Source organism: Strix uralensis, chromosome 3 (assembly GCF_047716275.1).
Source record: "Strix uralensis isolate ZFMK-TIS-50842 chromosome 3, bStrUra1, whole genome shotgun sequence".
NCBI lineage: Eukaryota > Metazoa > Chordata > Aves > Strigiformes > Strigidae > Strix > Strix uralensis.
Window position 1 is genome coordinate 30,119,794 of NC_133974.1, and position 24,113 is coordinate 30,143,906.

At 36.7% G+C, this 24,113-nt stretch overlaps 1 protein-coding gene across 1 annotated transcript in view; it reads right to left on the reverse strand.

The window, feature by feature from the left end:
• The window catches only part of EYS (eyes shut homolog), a 1,118,553-nt gene that overhangs the window by 120,364 nt on the left and 974,076 nt on the right, over positions 1-24,113 (reverse strand). The window contains exons 40-41 of the mRNA XM_074861787.1: positions 12,755-12,863; positions 9,054-9,274 (exon numbers count right to left, since the gene is read on the reverse strand). Coding sequence (XP_074717888.1) covers positions 9,054-9,274; positions 12,755-12,863 — 330 coding nt within the window. The remainder of the gene's footprint in view (positions 1-9,053; positions 9,275-12,754; positions 12,864-24,113) is intronic.

The following is a 24,113-nucleotide window of genomic DNA, read 5'->3' on the forward strand; positions in this document are numbered from 1 at the left end:
TAAAATTTCAATTTTATGTTTTTAAGGAAAACTAAGGTGGGAGAAAGGCAGATTTAGTTCAGAAAAAAGTGTGCAAATTTTTTATATGGGTCTTAAGCCAAATGGAATTCCTTTTACCAGAAAGATCAACTTGGGTAAATGAATTTTTTATCTGTTAATGCCTAGTGTTAGGAAAATTTGAGATGAAATTTTCCCTTTTGTTTACTTTACTGTGAAAATATGATGTAACAAGTACATGTCCAACAGTATTTTGGTCATTCTGAGAAGATCAGTGGCATTATCTTTCATACTCCTCAAAAATGATGTGAAAGATTTTTCTTAGTAAGAATGGCATTTTTTTTTCTAAGATCATGTGGAACCTGAAATGATGAACAATCTCTCTGACAGAAAAAGAAAGTTTGGAAATAAATTTAAAGGAATTATTTTATTCACGAAAGCCCAATTTGAAGTAAGAATTAGAAAAAACAATGGATTTCCAAATGTGAATCTCTTTCAAAGTACCAAACTCCAGTTATACTAGCTACCTAATCTCATTAAAAGTATGGGATACAAAAAATTCAAGCCCTCAGACTAGTAATGGTGTGCAACTAAGTAATAGTGTGCATAAACTTAAATTAGAATAATAATATCAGCAGTTTCTGGAGTTATAACACATGTAAGCATCTTTAGTAGCGAGCGATCTGCCCAAAAAACAACTTGTTAAAAGGAAGCAGGTTATCTTCTTCAGACAAATCAGTCTAACATAAGTGCATATGGTGCAAATTCTGAAAAGGTGTGAGAATACACAACTCCCATCTGGAAATCTTCCTTTGCAAATCAACTAAAATGAAATTTAATCCCTTTGGTTTACCTTTCTGCAAGAGCTGAATACAGTGGAACTTAAAACATTAGTTCTGGAGTTAATATGGATCTTAGTGAAGTTAACTAGGATTTAGATCTGTAAAAAACCCAACAAATGGATGTTCTAGATAATATGTTGCCCTGAGTCTTTTAATCTATAAAACAGATCTATAAAAAGATCTTTGATATATGACCAATTCTGCTATTTCTGACTAGCTGGTTCCTTTCTTAAGCAATTCTAAAAGTTTGGCCTGCAATGCTGTTAGCAGTTTTGGGAGGTGCTTCAGTGCTCCTTGGTTTGAAAATGGGCACTTACTCATTCTCATGTCATAATTTTATCTTCAGTTCAACAACCACACAAATCAGATTTTGTGAGGTGGAAGCAAACTGCAACTCTGTGCTAGAAATGTGAGAAAAGCATTAATAAGGGCATAAAATCCTATCCTCAGATTAATACCTTCAGCCAAAATCTGACATAACATGAATTTTTGGCTTATGGGCACAAGAAGTATTTCTGGCACATGATCTGGGAAAGGTTCACCATGTCTACCCTTTGAAATGGAAAATGAGATTGAAAAAAAAGTTGAAAAGAACATTTAATGTCTCCAAAGTCTACAGTTTGAGCTCTTTTTTTTCTAAAAACAGTCATATTCATAATGACTACTTCTACTGTTTAATTTAATTAACATTAAGGATATATAATAAAAAGAGACCACAAAATTTAAGTTACTTCACATGGTCCGCTCAGTATCTGCAACATATGGAATTCTATCACTTAGCCAAGTTCAACTATAACATTTCCTTTAACTTACAAGAAAGCTAACCTAGAACTCAGTTTATAACTTTTAAAAAAAGGTATTCAAAACCTTATCAGATGAACTTTAAGAAACAGTTTGGATGGAATTTTTCATTTCATGATCAGTTCCTTAAGACCTAAGAAAAATTTTGTGATGCCCCAGCATGTGGAAAACAGAGAGTTTCTGAAATATAATTTAAAATATGGCTTTTCCTATTTATAACTGAAAAGGTGCCATCCAAATGAGACCTACATATCTAGGAAGGTATTTCTTACCTTAGCAGGGGATGAAAATTGAAAAATTACACTCCTTGTGTATTTTTATTGATTACAGCATTCATGGTGGTTGAAATCTGAAGATAAGTGTCTCTCAATTGAAATTTATTGCTAATTGAGTTTGATTTTTTAGTCTTGGTTAATTGATCAACATTAATGGACCCATCTGCTGTACCAATACACGGGGAACAACAACAGTAAGAATAATCACTGTGAGAATAGTTTGAGACACTGTAAACATGATTGTTTGTGGGAGTAATTAACTTGGAGATCATACTCTGCACTATAAAAGCTAAGTCTGTCTATGTTTACATTTTCTTGAGTCTTTATACAATTTAAAACAAATGTATTAATCAACTACTACTAGTGTAGTGGCTGACATAATTGTCAAATCATTGGTGAAGTAATTTTACGAGTTTATTTCCCCCACACAGATGTGTCTTTTTAATTAACACTAAGCTTGGTTTGCAACATCTGGCTCATATGATCAGGGGCCACACAGAATATTAAGAGCTTCCTAGGTTAATATTTCTGTGCCCTTTTCAAATACATACTTACAAATCCTTTTGGGCCCCTCACTACAAAAAGGACATTGAATTACTCAAGTGTGTCCAGAGAAGGGCAACAAAGCTGGTGAAGGGTCTGGAGCACATGTTGTACGAGGAACGGCTGAGGGAACTGGGGTTGTTTAGTCTGGAGAAGAGGAAGCTGAGGGGAGATGTCATTGCCCTCTACAACTACCTGAAAGGAGGTTGCAGAGAGCTGGGGATGAGTCTCTTTAACCAAGTAATAAGTGATAGGACAAGAAGTAATGGCCTCAAGTTGCGCCAGGGAAGGTTTAGCCTGGATATTAGGAAGCATTTCTTTACAGAACGGGTTGTTAGGTGTTGGAATGGGCTGCCCAGGGCAGTGGTGGAGTCCCCATCCCTGGAGGTGTTTAAGAGTAGAGTTGACATAGCGCTGAGGGATATGGTGTAGTTGGGATCTGTCAGTGCTAGGTTAATGGTTGGACTAGATGATCTTCAAGGTCTTTTCCAACCTAGATGATTCTGTGATTCTGTGAAATCCAATGAGCTTTGAATTCACAAAATTAATTATAGAAGTACATGACACTCAAACCCTAAGTTTACTGAATAGTTGCCATTTTTGTCCTCAGAAATTAACCAGTCTCTGGAATTCTACATTAGCACGAATTTAAAATGCAGAAGAGCTAGTGAACTTGCAAAAGTTTTCTAAAAGCAATAGAGCTTTTACATAGGCAAGAGAGTACATTTTTTTTAAAAAAAGTAATAAAATAATGGCGATGTAGGGAATTAGAAATTTAAATTTGTAATGAACTATTCATCCGATACAGCATATATTTAAATACTATCAAAACAGAATGGCTTTTTCCCTTCTGTGCTGGTTTTGGCTGGGATAGAGTTAATTTTCTTCATAGTAGCTGGTATGGGACTATGTTTTGGATCTGTGCTGAAAACAGTGTTGATAATACAGGGATGTTTTAGTTACTGCTGATCAGTGCTTACACAGAGTCAAGGCTTTTCCTGCTTACAGCACTCCACCAGCACATGGGCTGGGAAGTTGGGAGGGGACACAGCTGGGACAGCTGACCCCAACTGACCAAAGGGATATTCCACACCATATGGTGTCATGCTCAGTATAAAAAGCTGGGGGAAGAAGAAGGAAGAGGGGAATGTTCAGAGTTATGATGTTTTGTCTTCTCAGGTAACCATTATGCATGATGGAGCTCTGCTTTCCTGGAGATGGCTGGATACCTGCTTGCCAATGGGAAGTAGTGAATTAATTCCTTATTTTCCTTTGCTTGCATGTGTGGCTTTTGCTTCACCTATTAAACTGTCTTTGTCTCAACGCACGAGTTTTCTCACTTTATCCCTTCTGATTCTCTCCCCCGTCCCAACCCGGGGGGAGTGAGCGAGCACCTGTGTATAAACCATAACAGCTATACACAAACAGATTTTTAGTCAAAATATAAATGGAACCAAGATAACACTTTTTTTTAAAATGAAAGTGGAGTGGATCTTAACTTAATGAAGATAACTAGAGATTTCCAATTCCACAATACTAATAATTCACTAGTTTCACAGCAAAATGGTGATTGTGCGGCCCATCCCCATCCCCATGGGTCTGCCTGGCCATCTTGGGGCTTTGCCTGACCCTGGTTCCCCTCTCTGGGCTTGATCCTGATCCCCCACCAGTGGACCGATGTCCCATCTCAGCCTCAGCCCATCACTATGCCTTGGGACTTGCTCGATGCCCAGGGCTGGGGCTGTCCCCGTGCCCTCTGGCTGCCCGGCTCCTGGCTGGGGCGGTGGGATGGGTTCTGGCTGCGAGGCCCTGCCCTGACAGCCCCCTGGGGAGCATCTGATGCAACCAATTTCCAGACCACAGAGAGCTGCTGGTCCCTGCTGCATCCTGAAATTTTGTATCAGAAAACTAAGCGCATATTAATCCCTATCTCTTGCTACCAAAAATACAAAGAAAAGATCTTTTTCTGTCAAATAAATGTCTTCTGCATAATTGTTTTATTTAATAGGATGAACACTATGATAGTATTTCTGTACCCTGATGTTGAGAGAAGGCAAGTAACTTTCTTTTAAGAACTGGAAAAAATGTTTTTTACGAAACACACCTGTCTATGCCCAGCAGTGTGTTGACAAGCTCCAGTGTTCATTATAAAACATGTCTGAGATATGCGCTATGTAATACTTCATGGCCTTTCAGAAGCAAAAGCTCTAATTAGTTGCCAAGCACCTTAAGAATAACATGCAATGAAAAATCTTTTTTTCTTTTTTTTTTTTTTTGCCACTAAACAGTGTAATTGAAACACTGGCAAAGATCTTAAACAAGTCAATAACAGTTTTATATGAATCATCAAATTGTTGCTTGTTTCATCTGAATTTTTTACAGTAATAAATACAGAAATGGAAAATTAATGGTGTAGATGGGAATAGTTTTAACAGTATAGATTATTTACAGCTCTCATTGGCTGCAGTCTCATGAATATAAACTCATTATCTGAAGATAACACAGCTGTATAGTCGAAGTGCACCAGTTGAACATGGGGACTAAAGCCTAGAAATTTTTCCCGATAAACTATACATAAAACGTCTACCTCTAGCTTTTCAATTCTTCTGCTCCACACATGACATTGTGTGAACCAAGTTGATGTGACAGGTTGATGACCATGTAGTTAATCAAATAGTTGCTAGGATAAAGCAACTAATGAATCAAAGTGGAGTGGGGGGTATGAGAAACCCGTATCTTTCAGCTACAAGAGGTACCAAAGGATATTTGCAATCAAAGCACTGAAGGAGGAAGGTGACAACAAACCCAACACACTTAAAATTGGTTCTCTTACTGAATAGAGTTTGTTACAGTATGCACATTTACTAAATACATTCCTAGTATTATCAGGCACTGCCTGGAACGAAGTACAGGAAGAGTTTATAGGACAGAATGTCTCATCGTTCCTTTCAGAAGATGCTTCACCCACTGAAGCACTGAACTTAGGTCTTAAGACAACAGATTCAGAGGAACAAACTTTGCAGAGTGTTCAGGCGCAGGTGAAAGAGATTCTGGAGCCAGATCTGCCAAGGGTCATCAAGAGGTATAGAAGTAATTGCTTTCCCATATCTCCTCAATCTGCTCAAACCTGTGGAAAATGGAAATGGTATACAGCAGACTGAAGCATTCCCCCAAGGGGTTTCTGACCCTGACATTATGTCAGGCAGAGTCTGCGTAAAATGTCCACCAGTACTCCTAAAAAATGGCTGCTAGTACTGGCAAATCTACATCCCAACTTGCCACCCTGTTTACATCCTCTACAAAGAAATTGGTGCAGATAGGTAGATGACTTACCAAGAAGTGAATCTTTTAGATCTGTCACACTTCTCAGCAAAGCAAAAGTGATTTGGTTGATTACATGTTATACAGTGATGGAGCAGTCTGTTCTGAAATATATGTCTAAACTCTCCAGGACAGGGAATGTTGCACACACTGTGGACAAAATGAAGCTTCAGGACTTTGGGATGCAGGAATTGCTCCTCTAAAGATCACTAACCTAGTAACCTATCCAAGTGAGACCTCCAAATCCTGAGAGATAATCTATTGCGATCGTTTTTGTTTCCAGTCTTGACGGCTAAGAGGAGTGATCAGCCTCTGAAAAAGCAAATTCTATTCTGCCAAGTGAACAGCATGAAATCAGAGCTGCAGTACTTGAACGTGAAATATGGCATCTAGATCTTCCTAGCAAGGTGAAGCTTAATGAATATGGAAGTTTGTGAATTGACTGAAGAATGTATGTACATACATATGAAAATCAGCAAACCAGGTGAGAAGAGAGGGAAAGAATGACCTCCCTCGACCCACTCTCTCTAATGCAGCCCAGGATGCTGGTGGCTTTCTTTGTCACTAGAGCACACTGCTGACTCATGGTCAACTAGTTGTTCACCAGAACTGGCAAATCTTTTTCTGCAAAGCTGCTTTCCAGCCAGTCAGTCCCCAGCCTATAGTGGTGCCTGTGGTTGTTCCACCCCAGGTGCAAGACTTTGCATTTCCCTTTGTTGAAAAATATGAGATTCTTGTTGGCTCATTTCTCCAGCCTGTCAAGGTCCCTCTGAATGGCAGCAGACATATCTGGTACACCAATCACTCCTCCTTGCTTCATATTTAACCCTTGTTTCTGGGTTGCACCCTGTCCCATTGTATAGGTCATTAATGAGGATAAACAGTATGGGATCCAATATTGAGACTTGGGGTATTCTGCTAGTGATCAGCCTCCAGCTGGAATTTGTGTCACTGATCCTTTGTGCTTTTTGAGCCTGGCCTTCAGCCAGTTTTCAGTTCACCTCTCTGTGCACTTACCTAGCTAGTACTTAATCAGTTTGTCACAAAAGTTTTTATGGAAGGTAGTGTTGAAGCCTTACTAAAGTCGAGTAAACAACATTCAGTGCTCTCCCCTCATCCATCAAGCCAGTCATCTCATTGTGAAAGGCTATCAGGTTGGTTAAGCACAATTTCCCCTTCATAAATCCGTGGTGACCACTTCCAACCACTTTCTTGTCTTGCATGTGTTTGGAAACAGTTTCCAGGACAGTTTGCTCCATCAACTTCCCACAAATCAAGGTGAGTCTAATCATCCTGTTGTTCCTCAGATCCTCCTTCTTGTCCTTCCTGAATTCTTCTAGTCCTCAGGAACCTCTCCCAATCACCTTGATCTTTCAGACATAATCAGGATTGACCTTGCTATGACATCACATAACTCCCTCATCACTCATGTGTGAATCCCATCAGGTCCCATGGATTTATACATGTCCAGTTGGTTTAAATGTTTCCTAATCTGATCCTCCACCACCAAGTATAAGTCTTTCTTGCTCCAGACTTTCTCCTACAGGTCTGAGAGGAATAGGATTCCTGAAGGCCAGTCTTATCAATAAAGACTGAGGCAAAGAAGGCAATGAGTATTTCAGTCTTTTATGGATCCTTTGTTGCCAGAACACCTGCCCCATTCAGCAGCAACCCCATATTTTCCCAAGTCTTCCTTTTGCTGCTGATATACTTGTAGAAGCATTTGGTTTTGCCCTGAATGTCCCCTGCCTAATTAATCTCCAGATAGACTTTGGATTTCCTAACCCCATATCTGTGTATTTGGATATTTTCTCTATGTTCCTCCCAGAACACCTGGTCGTCCTTCTGCCTCATGTATACTTCCTTCTGATGTTTGAATTGTCAGGACCATCTTGTTCATCCATGCAGGCTTCCTGTCACTTGATTTCCTGGTCATTGTAATGGATCATTCTTGGGCTTGGAGAAGATGATCCCTGAAAATCATTTGGCTGCTGTAGAAAATAATGAAAATCATGCTTATCCCTGGTTTGAACATGCACAGTGTTCTATGACTCCTCTGGACAGAAGTGCAATGACCCTTTTCAGAACAAAAGTGTTTCTGAAAAGGGCTGAGGCCAGCAGTTGGAAAGCAGAAAGGCAGGAAAGAAATCCAATGATCATGGATTATTCAGGATCCAAACTTTAAATGAAACAGTATCCCATAATGGTAGATGTCAGGCCAATCAGTAGAATGACAGAGATACAGCAAGGAACAACAGAGGAAAAAATAGACTCATTACTGCCATGTACACACTCAGTTTCACCAGTTTGGTACGCAAATTATGTATGTTTTCATAAAGTTGCCTTGCTTTCATTTGTGCTCTAGTCAAACAAGACTTAGAGATCAAAAACCTGTTTGGTATTCTTTGTGTGCTCACATCAATCAAGAGAGGCAGAGAGGCACCTCAAAACTCTGATTCAAGGTCTCCTCAACCAAAGAAACACACAGTGGTCCAGAGCTTTAAAAGAACTTTAGACTATGTTCTGTTCAGCATTTGCCTTGAAGCTGAAGTATAATTTTTAAAATAGACATAGCAGCTACCTCAAAATTTCTATCAATTGTAAACAAAAATGTTGTTCCTAAATGCTGAGTGCCTTAGACAATGATCAAGTTACTATGGCTTAAAAAGCTACTGTGCTCCAAGTGAACCATCATTCAACTGAACTATCATCCTCTGTGCTTTTAGCTCATGTCTCTTTTGGACCCCATTTCCTCTTTCAGCATGATGCACTTAAACTGTCAAAGATTCTTTGACAATACTTCTTCACACATGCTGAAGGTGCTGACTTACTTCTTAGTGTTTTCATAGCATGATGATGAAGGCCTGTGCTGTGTACCCAGCAGCACACCATGAAGCTGTGTGAAGGTACAAGGCCTAGTAAGATACAGAGTTGTTAGATAGAAGAATGAGATCTTATGTGCTTCTGTCCAAACTATCTATACAAAGAGTCTGATTTAGTCACTGAGCCTTGTAGTGGAACTGAAGGAATTCTGGCAGCAACCCAACCCATGTGTGGGCAATGAAATTATATTTTATATCTCTTTTCCTGTAAACAAATAAGGTATAAAAGCTCACTAGTTAGGCATGAAGATGTCACATTTTCTATTTAATATATCAGGACGAAAGACTGGTGATTACTTCATTACACAGAAAATTATAGTGATTTCTCATGATGACCCTACCAGCCACAGAGTGTGAATATAAGATAAAATGATCAAAGAGGTAACTCTTACCTAGTGCAGGTCCCACCATTGTGACATGGATGATAATCACATATTGGAACATTGCAGTTCTCAATATTCCTCCCTCCAAGAGCCTCATCTATGATGAACAACTCTTTGTTGTTAACTTGAAAATCCCTAATACATCCTTTATAGCCATGTATCCGCCCAGCACATCGATGAACCTCTTCATGAACAGGAACATTTCCAAGGAAGATGGATCCAAAGGTAATCTGCAGAAACAAGAAGAGAATCATCAGAAAAGAATGTGATTTGTTATGTTACTGTAAGCAATGAATGAATAATAATTAGAGATAAAGGAAATAGCCATCACTTGAAGCCCGTGAAGAACTATGATACTTGCTGAAAGGATTGGTTTTTTAATTGTGGTTCTTTTTTTTTTTTTTTTTTTTAAATCCATACAAAGAGAGTGGTTTAATGTGTTTGCATATTTTCAAATGTGTAAGAAAACATGTATCCCATGAAACATAAATTGGAATTCCCAGCCTTAACTGCAATGAACGTGGTAAGGTTTTCTCAATGTTTCCCTCATTCTATACTATGAGTTTTACATTCATGATTGAGGGTTGGTGCAGGAACACTGGAAAAGCTGTAGACTTGAAGACAAAGCCTTTCTTTAGGATCTGGCCCCTACAGGACCCCAAGATAAGGAGCATACAGAAAAAAGATTTTACTTTTTTTTAATGGATGACAGAAAACAGTACTGAAGTCCAGGGAAAAAGGGAAAATTTCAGGTAATAAATTCTAGAGCCACACATGTTTAGAACATCCTTATGAAGGTACCAAAGAAACACCCACAACTATTTCATACTGGGACTAACCAAATCATGTTAGTGCTCACTATGGTATTTCCTGTGTTACCTGACCTAGGAGTCAAACACTTGACAGTCACATATAAAGGATCTGTGACTTATTTAGCACTGTGAATTCCACTTCACGATGCCTGACTTTCTGGAGTTCTGACATGAGGTTTCACCATTCCTAAGTTCCTTTGCTAAATGCCTGTCACTAAGAATTGAAAAAATTCATATTTTTTTCATAAGTGTATCACAAGGTAATGCATTTATTTGTACAATACCATCAATCCAAAAAAAGGGTGAAACCTAGCCAATTCAAGTCAAGTAGGAATAAACTAGTGGAATAAAAAATATATCACAGTATGTGTAAAACATGTGAGGAGATAATTTATAATGAAGGAGCCCTTCATATCATATTCAGACATCAACTGTAAAGAACTAGGAAGAGGAGGAAAACATCACATTGATTTATCTGGAATTCACACATCCGTATGATTCTGCTTTGCTGTTTCCTGTATTGCTTTTATCAGTCCTGGAGCTATGTTGCTATTTCAAGTGAAATTTGGAGATACAATGAATGTGAATACTGCCAGATATTCCTGTACCTACAATGTCTTTCATTTAGAAGGGAAAGAAAAAACCCCTTCTTTTAGAGCACGGATAAAATGAAATCAGATTTTTCATGTGGAAGGAATTCAAAGACATTGGCTCAGCACTTGTTAAATTCATTTCATATCAATTGACTTTATCCCCTTTCAAACAAGGCTATAAACCAGTGTAGTTACAGACAAGATTTTTAAGTAGTGTTTGCAGACAGACATTTTCTCTCTGCCTGTGAACTTGTGACAAGAATTAAAGCATTGGACTGGAATGCAAGAGTCTATGATTAAGAAAACTGTTTTTACACTCTTCTTGCAAGACAATTTTTATTATTTGGTTTATTTTAAGAAAGCACTGACCCTGGGGGCAGATCCAGTGTACCACAGAACAACTTCAGTAGGCTCTGCTCAGTTTCTTGCATCAGTGGATTTTATCATAATATGTTAGATGTTCAAACTCATGCTAGTACACCAGAATACATACTCATTCTGTAAAGGCCCTGTTCTGAATTTAACTGGCTTAACCAGAATATATTTTAAGGAAGCACACAGGAAGAATTCCTGTAAATCTTGTTAATAACATCACAGGCTTAATACAACATTATGTTAACATTATGTTAACTTCTGTAATACTCATGCTTGAGTTTTTAAACATTAATTTGAAAATGTCCTTCTTCACTTGGAGCCTGAGTGATAAAATGGATTAGCCTGGCCAGTAACAGGAAGAAATTCATTAGTCCTCCTAGAGAAAATAACTTTTTTTCTTTTTTTGCTTGTGTACTTTGTAAAGAAAATAAGAGCTCTGGGAGATTAAGAGCAGATCTGTAAAGTGTAATAGTTAGTCATGAGGATACGACATTCATACTACATAGCATGCAAGGGGTTATTCTGGATTAAGTATCATTTGGTGCCATGAAATACCCATTAGTGGTTACAGCACATTAAGTGCACTCATAGAGATAATTTTTTGTACTGTTTACCCTAAAAGAATTCAGCTGGCATTCTCCAGGATTGCTCTGCAACATGAACCAAAGTGTGGTAAGTGGGGATGACCAGAACATTCACTTCAAAAAATCACTTCTGATATGAACAGAAACTTAACTGTGGACCCCCACAAAAAGAAACAGAGAAGAGTTGTGGACTTTCTTAGGAACCAAAGAAATTTCCTGATTAGGGGCATCAATATTCTGATGTATGATTCTCATGCATAACATCAAAGGTCCTGTAAGTTTTTCTGTGAGTAAGGTATTGGTGTCTTCTCTATTAGGTGCTTATGGGTAAGTTCTTTCCCCAGATTCTCTATGCAGAAGCTGCCAATAGTGTTAGCTTTACATTCTGCCAGAACCTGAAATATAAAGGGAGAGACAAAGGAACCTTCTGCAGCAGAACATCAGACTGATCATCTGGAAGCTATGAACAGACAATTGGTCGTGCTAATAGCAATATCTAATACAAGTTAATTCTTTGCATCAGACTGAACAAACACCTAGATACTGACTCAGGGATGAAACAGGGAAGAAATTCTATTATCAACTGGCAGTGCATATCGGGAGATGCACATCATGATTAGCATCTCTATAGCTAACTGTCCTGACTTCTAGTGAACAAACTTATAAAGTGAGCTGTCAATCACAGTTCAAATTCTCAAGTCTAAAAACATTTAAAATGTATCATGTGGAAATAATTTTGTGATGAGAGAATACATAACGAAGAAAGGTAATAACATGGAGACAAAGAATAACAGAAAAACTCAAGATTTGGAAAAGCTGGCCTATTGCACATTTAGTATGAGTCTTCTGATAGCAGTTTCAAAATGGAGACAGTAATTTTTACAATACTATTCAGAAGTGAAGTCCTAACAACAATACTGACACCAGGTTAAGTCATTGAGAATTCATAATGGCCCTCTCCTAGACAGTGTGGCTTGCAAATAAAAAGTAACCAGAATTGCTTCTTAACAATAGCTGAATTGTTTCTAATAACAATACGGCCTAGTTAAATGGCATTGCTAATATATTATTTTTTGCAATATCAGTGTCCTTTTCATAGACTATAGGCAGTTGAAATAGAAGTTTCAGAAACAAATAAACTGAAGAAATTAATGGAAATACTATGGATGCTTGATATGAAAAGACATCTTAAAGAGAAATTAGGTACATGTAATGCTATCAGAGAAGGAATTACATTTCCTCCTTTAGGAAAAGTTAGTATGTCTATTCTTTGAGAATAACTGAAGTGCATATGTTGATGAAATGTTCGAAGAAAATAACTATTTTTTGATGGTTTGCAGACTCACCTGAGATGCTCGATATAAGAGAGAAAGTTTGTGTTGTACAGGAGGATTTCCATCTGTAGCCATTTCAATCATACAGTAACCTTCAGGACTGCTCACAGGCAACATATAGCTGGAAGGAAACAAAAGATCTCATTACTGTTTATGCTGTTGACAGCAGAGAATTTAAACATCACACAACAAAGGCAAGGTGAAAAAGATGCTTCGGCCTCCATAAAGGATGACGGTCTTTGGACACTAATAATTCCAGTTTCATGGCTACTTGGACTACCCGGGAATCAAAAAATGTTTCTTCTACTAATATCCCTCTTCTATTTGCTTTCCTGCTGTTCTTGACTCTAGTGTTTGAAATGTATACAGAGACAAAGAAGAAAGAAAACATCACATGCATAAGTGAGTATTGATAAATTGTAAGTGCTAACTGTGGCTGACATATGGTCTCCCTAGTATAGAGGACTGTTGGACAAGTAACATCAATGTTGAATGATGCTGAACTCCCTAGGTGGACATTTTTTTTTCCTGCCCTACAGGGAAAACAGAAATGGAATAAGAAATGAAATGCTGCGTACTTCTGAGCATCAAGATTACACTGTGATATAGTTATCACTACATGGGAAGTGTGCTGTTAATGTAAACTCTGGTACTGAGCTTCAGAGATAAAGAAGAATATAAGGCTAAGGGAATTTGTAAAGTAAATACTAGCAAACATTCACTTAAACACTGAGAATTCTTCAGGTTATTTCTGTGATGAGATCTGATGAAATGTTATTAATATCAGCAATAAAATTTCAATCCAACAAGATGGTTTTCAAATATACTTGTTTTGTATTTAGAAAGGAAATTGCATAAACATTATCACAGCAATGGCAGAATGGAAGAAATAGTAGTCAATAGATTCTTTAAAACTGAGCTCTGCTATTTCTGTAGAAGTGCTTCCCAATTCTACTTTGCCTCAGTTTTAATTTTCACATGTTTTAAAAGAGAATGTGATGGGCTGCCTTTTGGGAAGCATGTTAAGGTTTACTCACTACATGCACTCTGCACATGAAACTCTGCTCAGTCAAATCCATATGTTTCCAGAGTAAGGCCTTTAACAAGAAAAATGTTACATTTTTGTATAATTTTTCACAAATATTACACAACAGATTTTACAAAAAGAATATACATTTATATAGACTGCCAAATTTTCCATTTTTTTAGCCGAACAAATGCTAAAGGACAACGACAGAAATCTCATAAATTATTTTGGGTTGGCATAGATGAATTTTTATGTTAGGCCATAGACATATAAAAGAGTGAATATATTTTAAAGCCCATTATGTCCATACGCCCATAAAGCTTATATTACTAATCTTAGAAATTACCTTAGCACCGCCAAGGACAAATTTACTCCTGGATGAACCACATCAAGACCTACCATGCTCAAAAACTTACCCTATCATATACCACCATCTGGTTGGTTGTGTGCAGCTGCCACAGTATGATTTATCCCACGTTATGCCTTGATCTTTGCTTTTCTACTCCTGTGTCTACAGTCTTATTATTTTATCCTCCTGTCTGTAGATTCAGTATGAAATTTAGAGTCTCAGTTTTCACCTCTGAAGTTACTGGGAACATTGTATTGACATAAATGTATATAGCATTAGATCCCTAATGAATATTTATAACATTCACTGCAATGCAGTGATTTCTAAGTGAGTAGCAAAAAACCAGTGCATCTACTAACACAAGTCTCATAGGCAGTATATCTATATCAGCAGGTGATGCACCCATATTAATAAATCCTACCTTTCCAATGGTTATATTGCTTCTGGTTCCAGAGTTAATTCAGTCAATACTAACTCATTGACTTTTCACTGTGCTCTGCTGCATGGGGTTGAAATGTGCTAAATTATTTCACCTTTGTAAGTATGCAACACTTTTCCTATTTTTGAACTAGGAACAACAATGTTTTAAAATTTTTTTAAAAGACTAAGGTATTTGAATGGCATCTTCTATTATCACCTTTTGAAATGTGATCTAGACCCCTAGACTATTCAAATGAGTTTCAGAAATGTTCATTTTTCTTTCTTATTTTAGGTTAAAAAATTCATGTTGTTTTAAAGTATATTTTAAGCTAAGTTCCTTCTTATGTAGTCTAAAGTTAGCATTTTGAATTTGATTTTGAATGCAGGGACCCAGAAGCAATGTCTGCTGTTCTGAAGATGTGCTAATTTTCACAATTTCATTATAAAATGTGAATTGAGTAAACAGAAGTGTCTCCTTAATAAATAATGGGTATATTGACAGATAGTTTTGTGATCTCCTTTTTAGATACTTGGAATAAGGACAATTTTGGAGAAAGGACTTTCATCTACTGTGATTCCAACCAATTCTTGATATGTAAAATACATATTGAATTTTATTTATCCTTCCTACTCATATTTCAGTTGCTGGAAATTGTTCAGGTAAATCACAGAGTATAAAGATAAGTTTCTCAGGTGAAAGAAAATCAGCTCGTTTAGGATTCTCTTGAGGAAAACCAACTTACAACCTTTTCTTGATGCTTTCTACTCCAAGTGGATATTATATGTTCAGCCCACAAAGAACAAAAGTTAAGTGATACAGCAGAGTTAATAAAGAATAATGTTAATCTAATGCAAAAAAAAAAAAAAAAAAGAACAATATGGTCTATGTCACTTCTAATCATCTTCAAGCAATTAGCCTTCCAAGCCATATTCAACATTGTAAACTTTCATTGCAAATGTCTGGTATTCACATTCTCACTGTTTTGTATACATAATTTCTCTTGTTTTCATTCTTTGCTAGGGGAAAAAAAGTGGAAGACTAAAAATGGGTGCAATTAAAATAAGTCTTAAAGATTACTCGATGCTGACATGGTCTTTACTGAGATATCTTTATGTAGATAGGCCCAAGTATCCTAAATTTATATAGATAACACAGTCATCCCTACGCAGGCATACCTGGTAATCCATTCTACCTTTAAAGAAATGTGTCAGGAAAAAAATAAATCCAAAGAAAAAACCCAGTAACTATAAACATCAGCTATTTTACAGTGATTTTGATCATTAGTTTCACCTTCACAAAGGACATAAAGCTTTTTTTTTTTTTTTTTTTTTTTTAAGATGCAGAAATGAAATCTCGAAGAAAAGACTGATTTGTTTGATGTCAGCCAGTAGATTAATGACTGAGTCGTAAGAAAAACAACACAGACTATAAGCAGCAACCTACTGCCCTGTATTCTGGAGCGCACATTAGGAATGCTACCACTACTTTCTTCAGTATTTGGTTCTTTCTCTACAAGGATTTCCAAGCAAGTAATACTTGAAATCTCTTTCTGTCTTATGACATAGAAAGGAAAAACTGTCATCTGAAATGTGAACAAAATGAATATTTTTCATGCTTACATTACCACAAAATTACAACTATTTGAATTTGCTAGATTACTCAAATATGCTTAGAATAGCTTTTAGAAAGAGGCAGAGCATGGAAAATTACAGCCCAAAAGACAGTTTTCTGAGAAAATTATGAAAATAATGAAAAATGGCAATTAAACCAGAAATGCTGTCTCTATCTTTACTATAACATTTAAAACCACAAAGTGTTATAATATGGACATATGCAAGATGTAATTATATAGTTTTTAAAAACAATGACAGAAAAAGAACGCGCTTGAAATATTCTGTAGCAGAAATGACCTGAACTAAAATACCACTTCACGTAGCTCTTTAAATTGATAATATTTTTCTTATAATCTAAGATTAAATCTGTCTAAATCTTGCAACTGGATAAACACAGTTGTATTATTTCATGCATCTCATAGAAGATTAGAATCCATTATCCACATTAGAAAAGATAAAATGGAACTGATGACTTATTCTCTTGACATTTTTTCTTTATTTTTCTAATTAACCTCATATTATGAGATACTGACCTCACATTAAGGACACCTGAGATGAAAGTGGCTAATCACTGACATCTTTACATTTTGGAGTATTTTTAGTTCAGTTGTGCTTTTTTACTCGTTTAGATGCTGAAGGCATTTCAGTCCATCTGCCTCACATCTCAGTGGCATATTTCAGTTGCATTCAAAGCCGGTGTATTTTTCCCTCTAGAGATGGTGACAGGAAAGAATGCAATATGATTCCTATTGCAGGATTATTTTGTCAGGCACCAGAATTGTGATTCATGCACATCACACTCATAATGATATAAAAAGGATTCACAGAACAGTACAGAATTGGGTGTGTGGGGAGTAGTTATGGGAAATGGGTGTGCGGGGATGATGTATAGGAATATTATGCACAATAATCTAAATAGGTCTGGAGCCATGTGGAGCCCAACCTGTTCCTGTAGATGCTAAGGTACAGGCCTGATGTAGTTGAATATTTGTTTCCACAAATTTGAAAAAAGAAGAGATTCAGCCTTCTTTTCTGCACTTGGCTTAGAATAACATGATTTTTTCATAGCTGCTGTGGATTTTTTATAAGCTCATTAAGAACAAGAATTAACAAAGGATTTACTACAGGGGCTCTTTCTTTACAAAACACTCATGGACCTCAACAGATGCAAAACAGAAGTTATATACAGTGTTTAATGCCATTACTAGTTACATCTTGATTAATTATGTGCATGAACACTGAATTTCTAACAAAGTGTAATGTTTACCTGACACATTCATACCTATGACACAATTGTGGATATTAAGTATTGGATTAATTTAGGCCTGGAAATGATATTGAAAGAAATCCTCTTAAACTAGCTAAGATTGAGGCACTTCTAAATCAAATGTTACCTGGTATAATCTTGCTCAAGCAAATGTTTTAGCTTAAATTGTCACAGCTATTTCATGTGGAAATGCAATCACACTTTTTTTTTTTTTTTTCCCTTTAAGCTAGTCACCAGGTGGCACTAAAGGAGCACAGTAGAAAGCATGAACACAAAATTCATACTATGTCTCTTCTAATCATAGGAAAGACTGACTTAAGCCCTAATTGATAGCATGATTGCTTCAGCTTCCAGTTTATATCAAGGGAAACAGAGTAAAGTATCTTAAACTGATTACATATTTGACAATATGGATGAGAATAGGTCCAGAGACTGGAACTTCTAGAAGACTTTAAACTGCATTCATGCATTATAATTACCTAGTGTAATCATGTAAAAATGGTGCATTCATGGTTGTGTAAACATACTTAAGAAAATTTAGTTTATAGCAATTATGTTTTCTATATAGTGCTGAAGGTGCAGCTGTATTTCTAACAGATTAAGGAGAGGCATAACAAAATTAAAATGTCAGATCATCAGGTATAAAAAAAATCCAAGCATTATAAAGGAAACCGGCATTGGTTCTTTTCCAAGCTCAATTATCATGGTAAGATTTTTTCTGAACAAATATCTCACTACTGCTAGCAGACCAGGGTTTCTGGTCTTCTGAAAAATTATTACAAAGTAGTTATACTACTGTCCATTTTCTAATGCCACAATTGGAGGATTACATTTAGAACTATTTGCTATCTTTCTTCCTACAAGCTGACAAACACTAGCCCAATTTAACAGATCATCATAGGAAAAAATCCCAACAAAAATCCTCTTTACTCAAAAAGTGTTGATATTAAAGACACAATATAAAATGACTCCTGAAAAACACTGAAACAGCGGCTTCATTTACACCCTTGATTAACCAGAGCAGTTGTCAAGGGAACATCTAACCAGCTGTCAAGCAATACAGACGATTTTTCAAGAACAGTGGTTTTACTTTTGACTGAGCACATTCAATTCACAGGTGTGAAAAACTGTACTGCATCTTTCAGTTTTAATAACCTCTTGGTATTTCTTTCCAAAATTCTTGCACTTACTACTTTTTTTTCCTTAAAAAAATATATTTTAAAAATTTCATTATTAATGACATACCTTCCCTTCCCAAAACTAACTTCAACATACAGCTTCCACAGAAATTTTCATGTCTCTTTACCCTCTTCTATTTCAACAAGGTTAAATTTTTGTATTTCTTACCACTTTCAATTACAACACTAAGAAGAGACGATTACAAAAATGAATACTTCATTTTATATCTGACATTTTAGTTGAAATCAGTGAAACATCTGTTGTAACCTCCAGCCATTCAACACCAAATTTCAGGCTTTCTAATTGCTATGAGTTGACCGAACTGTAGAATTGTACTTGTAGGGGTGAGGGGGAGAAAGAGACAAGAGAAGGGAGTAGACAAAAGCATGAAAGATGAAAAATCCCAAATGACTTTGACCCATAACAATGTCTTGCAGTAATCCCTTGCTGCCTTTTTTTTTTTTTTTTTTTTTAAGTAAAAAGACCAAAAAATTGGTGTGTGAACTTTTGGAATACATCAGGTGATAATAAACTCCTAGCTGACCCGAACTTGTTTGAGACTTGCAGCTCCAGCTGGATGCACACAAGTTTATGGGGCTTGATAGAATTCAAACCATGGTACTGAAAGAGCTCGCCGATGTCATTGCGGCACTTCTCTTCATTATTTTACAATGGTCTTGGGAGTCTGGAGAGGTCCCAGTTGACTGGAAGCTGGCAAATGTCATTTCAGTTTTCAAGAAGGGAAAGAAGGAAGACCTTGGTAGTTACAGGCCTGTCAGTCTTACTTCAGTGCCTGGTAAAATTATGAAGGTTATTCTGTGAGTAATTGAAAAATACTTGAGAGACAACATAGTCATTGGTCAATAGCCAGCATGGGTTCATGAGAGGAAAGTCCTGCTTTATGACAAGGTCGTCTATCTAGTTGACCAAGGGAAGCCAGTAGATGTGCTGGTTTTGGATTTTAGCAAAGTTTTTGATACTGTCTTTCACAGTATCCTTCTGGATAAAATGTCCAGCACACAGCTAGACATGTCCATATTTTGAGTGAACAATTGGCTGATGGGTTGGGCTCACAGCATTATAGTAAATGTGGTTACATCAGGCTGATGGCCAGTCACCAGTGATGTTTGCCAGGGCTCAATTTTAGGGCCAGTTCTCTTCAATGTTCTTATAAATGATCTGGATGCAGGAATTGAATGTACATTAAGGGAGTTTGTCGATGATACTAAACTAGGGGGAGCTGTGGACACCCTTGAGGATAGAGAGGCCTTACAGAGAGATCTGGATAGACTAGGAAGCTGAGCAATCACCAACCATATGAAATTTAACAAGAGCAAATGCTGATTCTCCACCTGGGATGGGGTAATCCTAGTTATATGTACAAACTGGGGGTTGAGAGGCTGGAGAACAGCCTTGCAGAGAGAGATCTGGGGGTCTGGGTGGATGGCAAGTTGAATATGAGTCAACAGTGTGTCCTGGCAGCCAAAAAGGGTCAACTGTGTCCTGGTGCATCAAGCATGGCATAGCTATCCAGTTGAGGGAGGTGATTGTCTCACTCTACACAGCACTGGTACAGGTGCCTCAATATAAGGAGGACATCAAACTATTAGACCGTGTCCACAGGAGGACGACCAAGATGGTGAAGGGTCTCGAGGGCAAGACTTACAAGGAGTGGCTGAGGTCACTCGGCTTGTTCACCTTGGAGAATAGAAGGTTGTGACCTCATCACAGTCTACAACTTCCTCAAGGGGTGGCAGCAGAAGAGGAGGTGCTAATCTTCTCTCTCTGGTGACCAGGGATAAGACACGAGGCATTGGAAAGAGGGGAAGCTCAGACTGGACATTAGGAAAAGGTTCTTCACTGAGAGGGTGGTCGGTCAGTGGAACAGACTCCCCAGGGAAATGATCATGACACCAAGCTCGTCAGAGTTCAAGGAATGTCTGGATGATGCTCTTAGTCGTATGGTTTACTTTTTGATAGTCCTGCGAGGAGAGGGGAGTTGGACTCGATGATCTTTATGGGTCCCTTCAATTTGAGATATTCTATGATTCTATGATTACTTGTCAGAGTGCTGGGTATGGAGAAGAAAAGAAACCCTGGTTATTAAAGGCTCTTCTGATGGGGCAGAAAATCTGACAGTTTGCTGATGGCTTATTTTCAGTGTTTTCTTAATTGGGCCTTAGAGTGTCTGGTATCTGTGTAAGATTCAAGAGCTGTTCCTCACTGTGTGAAGAAAAACAGCTAACAGTCTTTGGCAGAGTTACACCGAACATTACATTCCCCATTATTGCTGACACCTTCCTCATATCCACACATCGAAGGCTGTTCCTCCTAAAGACACTAAAAAATAGATTCTGCTATGTGTACTTAAATTCCTCCCTTATTCATTAATCAGTTTTACTAGAATATGTAGGAAAAGAAGAACTTAGAAAAATACACAAAAGTGAAAAATTTTGAGTGAGCCCTTAAAGACAGCCAATTAGCATACATGAGTGGACATAGTAATGCACATGAATATTTTTGGAGGGTCTAGCTTGCCTTAAGAATACAAGCAGTTGCTCTGATGTATTTGTACCCAATAATAAGGGTACTATAGCTAGAATAAAAATTATATTGCTCATCTATCTCTATGCCTTATATAGCTTGTTGTGTTTGTATGACATAGTGGATCCTGCAATATCACACTGATTCTTCTTGATTCAGAAAGACATTAGAGGTCCTGTTACTGGCCACTGCAGAAAAGAAAAAATATTTCAAATTGAACTGGAGTTTTTTCCTACTCTTATACATAGCACTCTGTCTTCAGCTCAGTATGATTCTAAGTGCTCCATATTGCATTGTTGCAAAATCCTACTTATTGTTTCCAGTGAAAAAAGTTGCAAAAAGGACTGCCTAAAAAAACCTGAAAACTGAGGTTTTAGACCATCAACACAGTTGCATTATATTGTGACTTTGAAAGTCTTCCAAACACTCCATTTTTTCTTTCTTCATTATGGTTGCAACCAAAGAAGCCTAAAAAGATACTACTTAGATGTTGCTTGAACATAGATACACAGTTTTATGGAAATACAAGTCTTAGGCACCACATTCACCATCAATTTCCTTTTAAATTAAATGTTCCTTTTTTGCATTTGATTATAGTTTTATTGATAGAATTGATTTATACACAGAACACACTTGATTTTCTGCCAGACTTTTGGATTTATCTGTGGGAAATAACAAATATTTCAGTCAACACTTCAAAATGTATGAGGAACTTTGAACTGAACTGTACATATGATGTTATACTAGAACTCCTATGTAATACACAGAGAGATTTACACAGTAATATCATAATTTTTGTACTAAATGCCTCTGTTCCTCCCATTTTTCCACATAGGTCTTTTAAAAAAATCTTCAAATTTACATGTCTGAATGAGAAAAACAACAATAAACAGAAAAACAGTATAGCTCTTCTGCATGTGATTTTGCATATTTAAGGTGGTCATCATTTTCTTAACAAAAATCTGACCATATTGATAAAACTGGTGTTATGTTACCATTTCAAATCTTTCTTACAGACATTTTATACACTTTCCTATAAAATAATACAGTTTGGCATTAAAAAGGTAGTATTTGCTTTTGTTTCTTAGCAGACTTTCAACTGGCATAATTTGCTCTACATTTGGAGAATGCCGTTTGTAAGAATTCTGGCTTTGAAACTGCCATCACAATACTTGCTGGGCCTCCTGAGAACAGGCCAAATTCTAACAAAGTGTAATGCATGTCAGTGGACTGGCATTAACACAAGAGAGAAAAATATGGACAGCTCTTCCTCAATTCTAATTAACCTAGGAAGAATAAGAGCATCCTTACATGGCTTTCATGTTAAAGTTGCTGAGCCTTCTCCAGTCAGACATATATTAAGCTAACATATTTCAAGAAATATATCAAGACATCAGACATGTATCAAAAAATGAAGTATCCATAACAGAACAACATTTCTTGGCTTTCCATTATTAACATGCTGTGACAATATATTTTAAATACTATCAAAGTGAACCCACTAAATTTCAAACCTCTTTACCACATGTGTGCTTCCATGCTACCCAGTTTTAGTATTAAAAGATGAGTCGGTCTGACACTGACTTTTTGTCATTATTTTGTGGGACAGAACCTTTTTTTTGTGTTGAAAGGTATTTAAAAAAAAAAAAAAAGTTTATTCTATTCTTCCATTCCCATGATGTTTTCTTTGCTTTAAAAATAAATTAATACAATAAAGATTTGCCAGAAATTGGCTTGATGCAAATCATCAGCTTTCTTCAGTTAGCTTTTAAGGGGGTGTTTTGTTAGGCTTGTTGTCATGTGCCTTCACATAATCTAGTAATAATTAATCTATTATTAACATAATGAACACAGTGCTTAATATGGCATAATAATTATAAGGAAAACATACTTCACAGTGGATTTTGAAAGCTCCTAAGACTTGGAAACAGTTATACAGTTGATAACAGTTCCACAGGAAAGATCCTTAAGAGTAGATGACAAGCTGAAAATAAGTCAGCAATGTCATCCTGTTACAGAAATTACTAGAGAACTGGAAAAAAGACCTGCAAGATTAAGATTAAATCCAGGTTTCATCAAATCCAAGATCTATTTAGTTGTTGGCATTCTTACAGTGCATAGCTGATGTTGATAGTACCATACATCACTTAGGCAAAATCGAAAGAGCACAAGAAGACAAGCCAAATCAGATGCACAATATAATGTCCAAGCACCGTAGAAGGCTGCTACAAACAAGAAATAAGTAATCTTTCCTTTGTCTCCATGTCAGATATTATAAAAAAATATCTCTGATAGTATGGATATTGAGGTAGGTTGCACGGGTTTGTACAGGCTCCCTCACAGCAGTTTTTTAATGACAAGTTAGATAAACATCTGTCAGAAATAACATAAACATTTAATGTACAGGTATGACAAATATGCCATAAGTGTACCGTACAAAGGCAGTGAGGTAGACTAGGAAAGCACCTAAGATGTCATGCAGCCCTACAATTCCATAGTTCTAACATTTCTATCAGAAGAATTACACACGATTCAGTGAAGGATTGTTAACACGAAAAATTTTGTCTCAGATTTGGTAAAAAGTGATCTTAACATAAATATGACATTTCCAGTCTTTCAGATAATTGAGCCCATCACAAAGTAAAGAAGGAGTGAACAGATCTCATAATAGACCAACAACAAGACTATAATAGAAATGACTGCAATGATCAGTGTCTCTGAATTTAACTAGATTCTATTATACACAAATCTAATGTTACTTACTTAAGAAAAAATGTCTTTCTAGAGACTGCTGAATAAAAGGGAAAGGAAAATGCTTTTGTTCACCTTCAAACTGTATCTTTTCTCTTGTGGAGATACTAGTAGAATTGGATAGCATAAGGAGAACAAATACACTTTATCTTGCCTAATATTGTCTACCTTGCACAGAAGTGCAATTTCTTTATTTAATATTGGCATACAGTTTTTCACA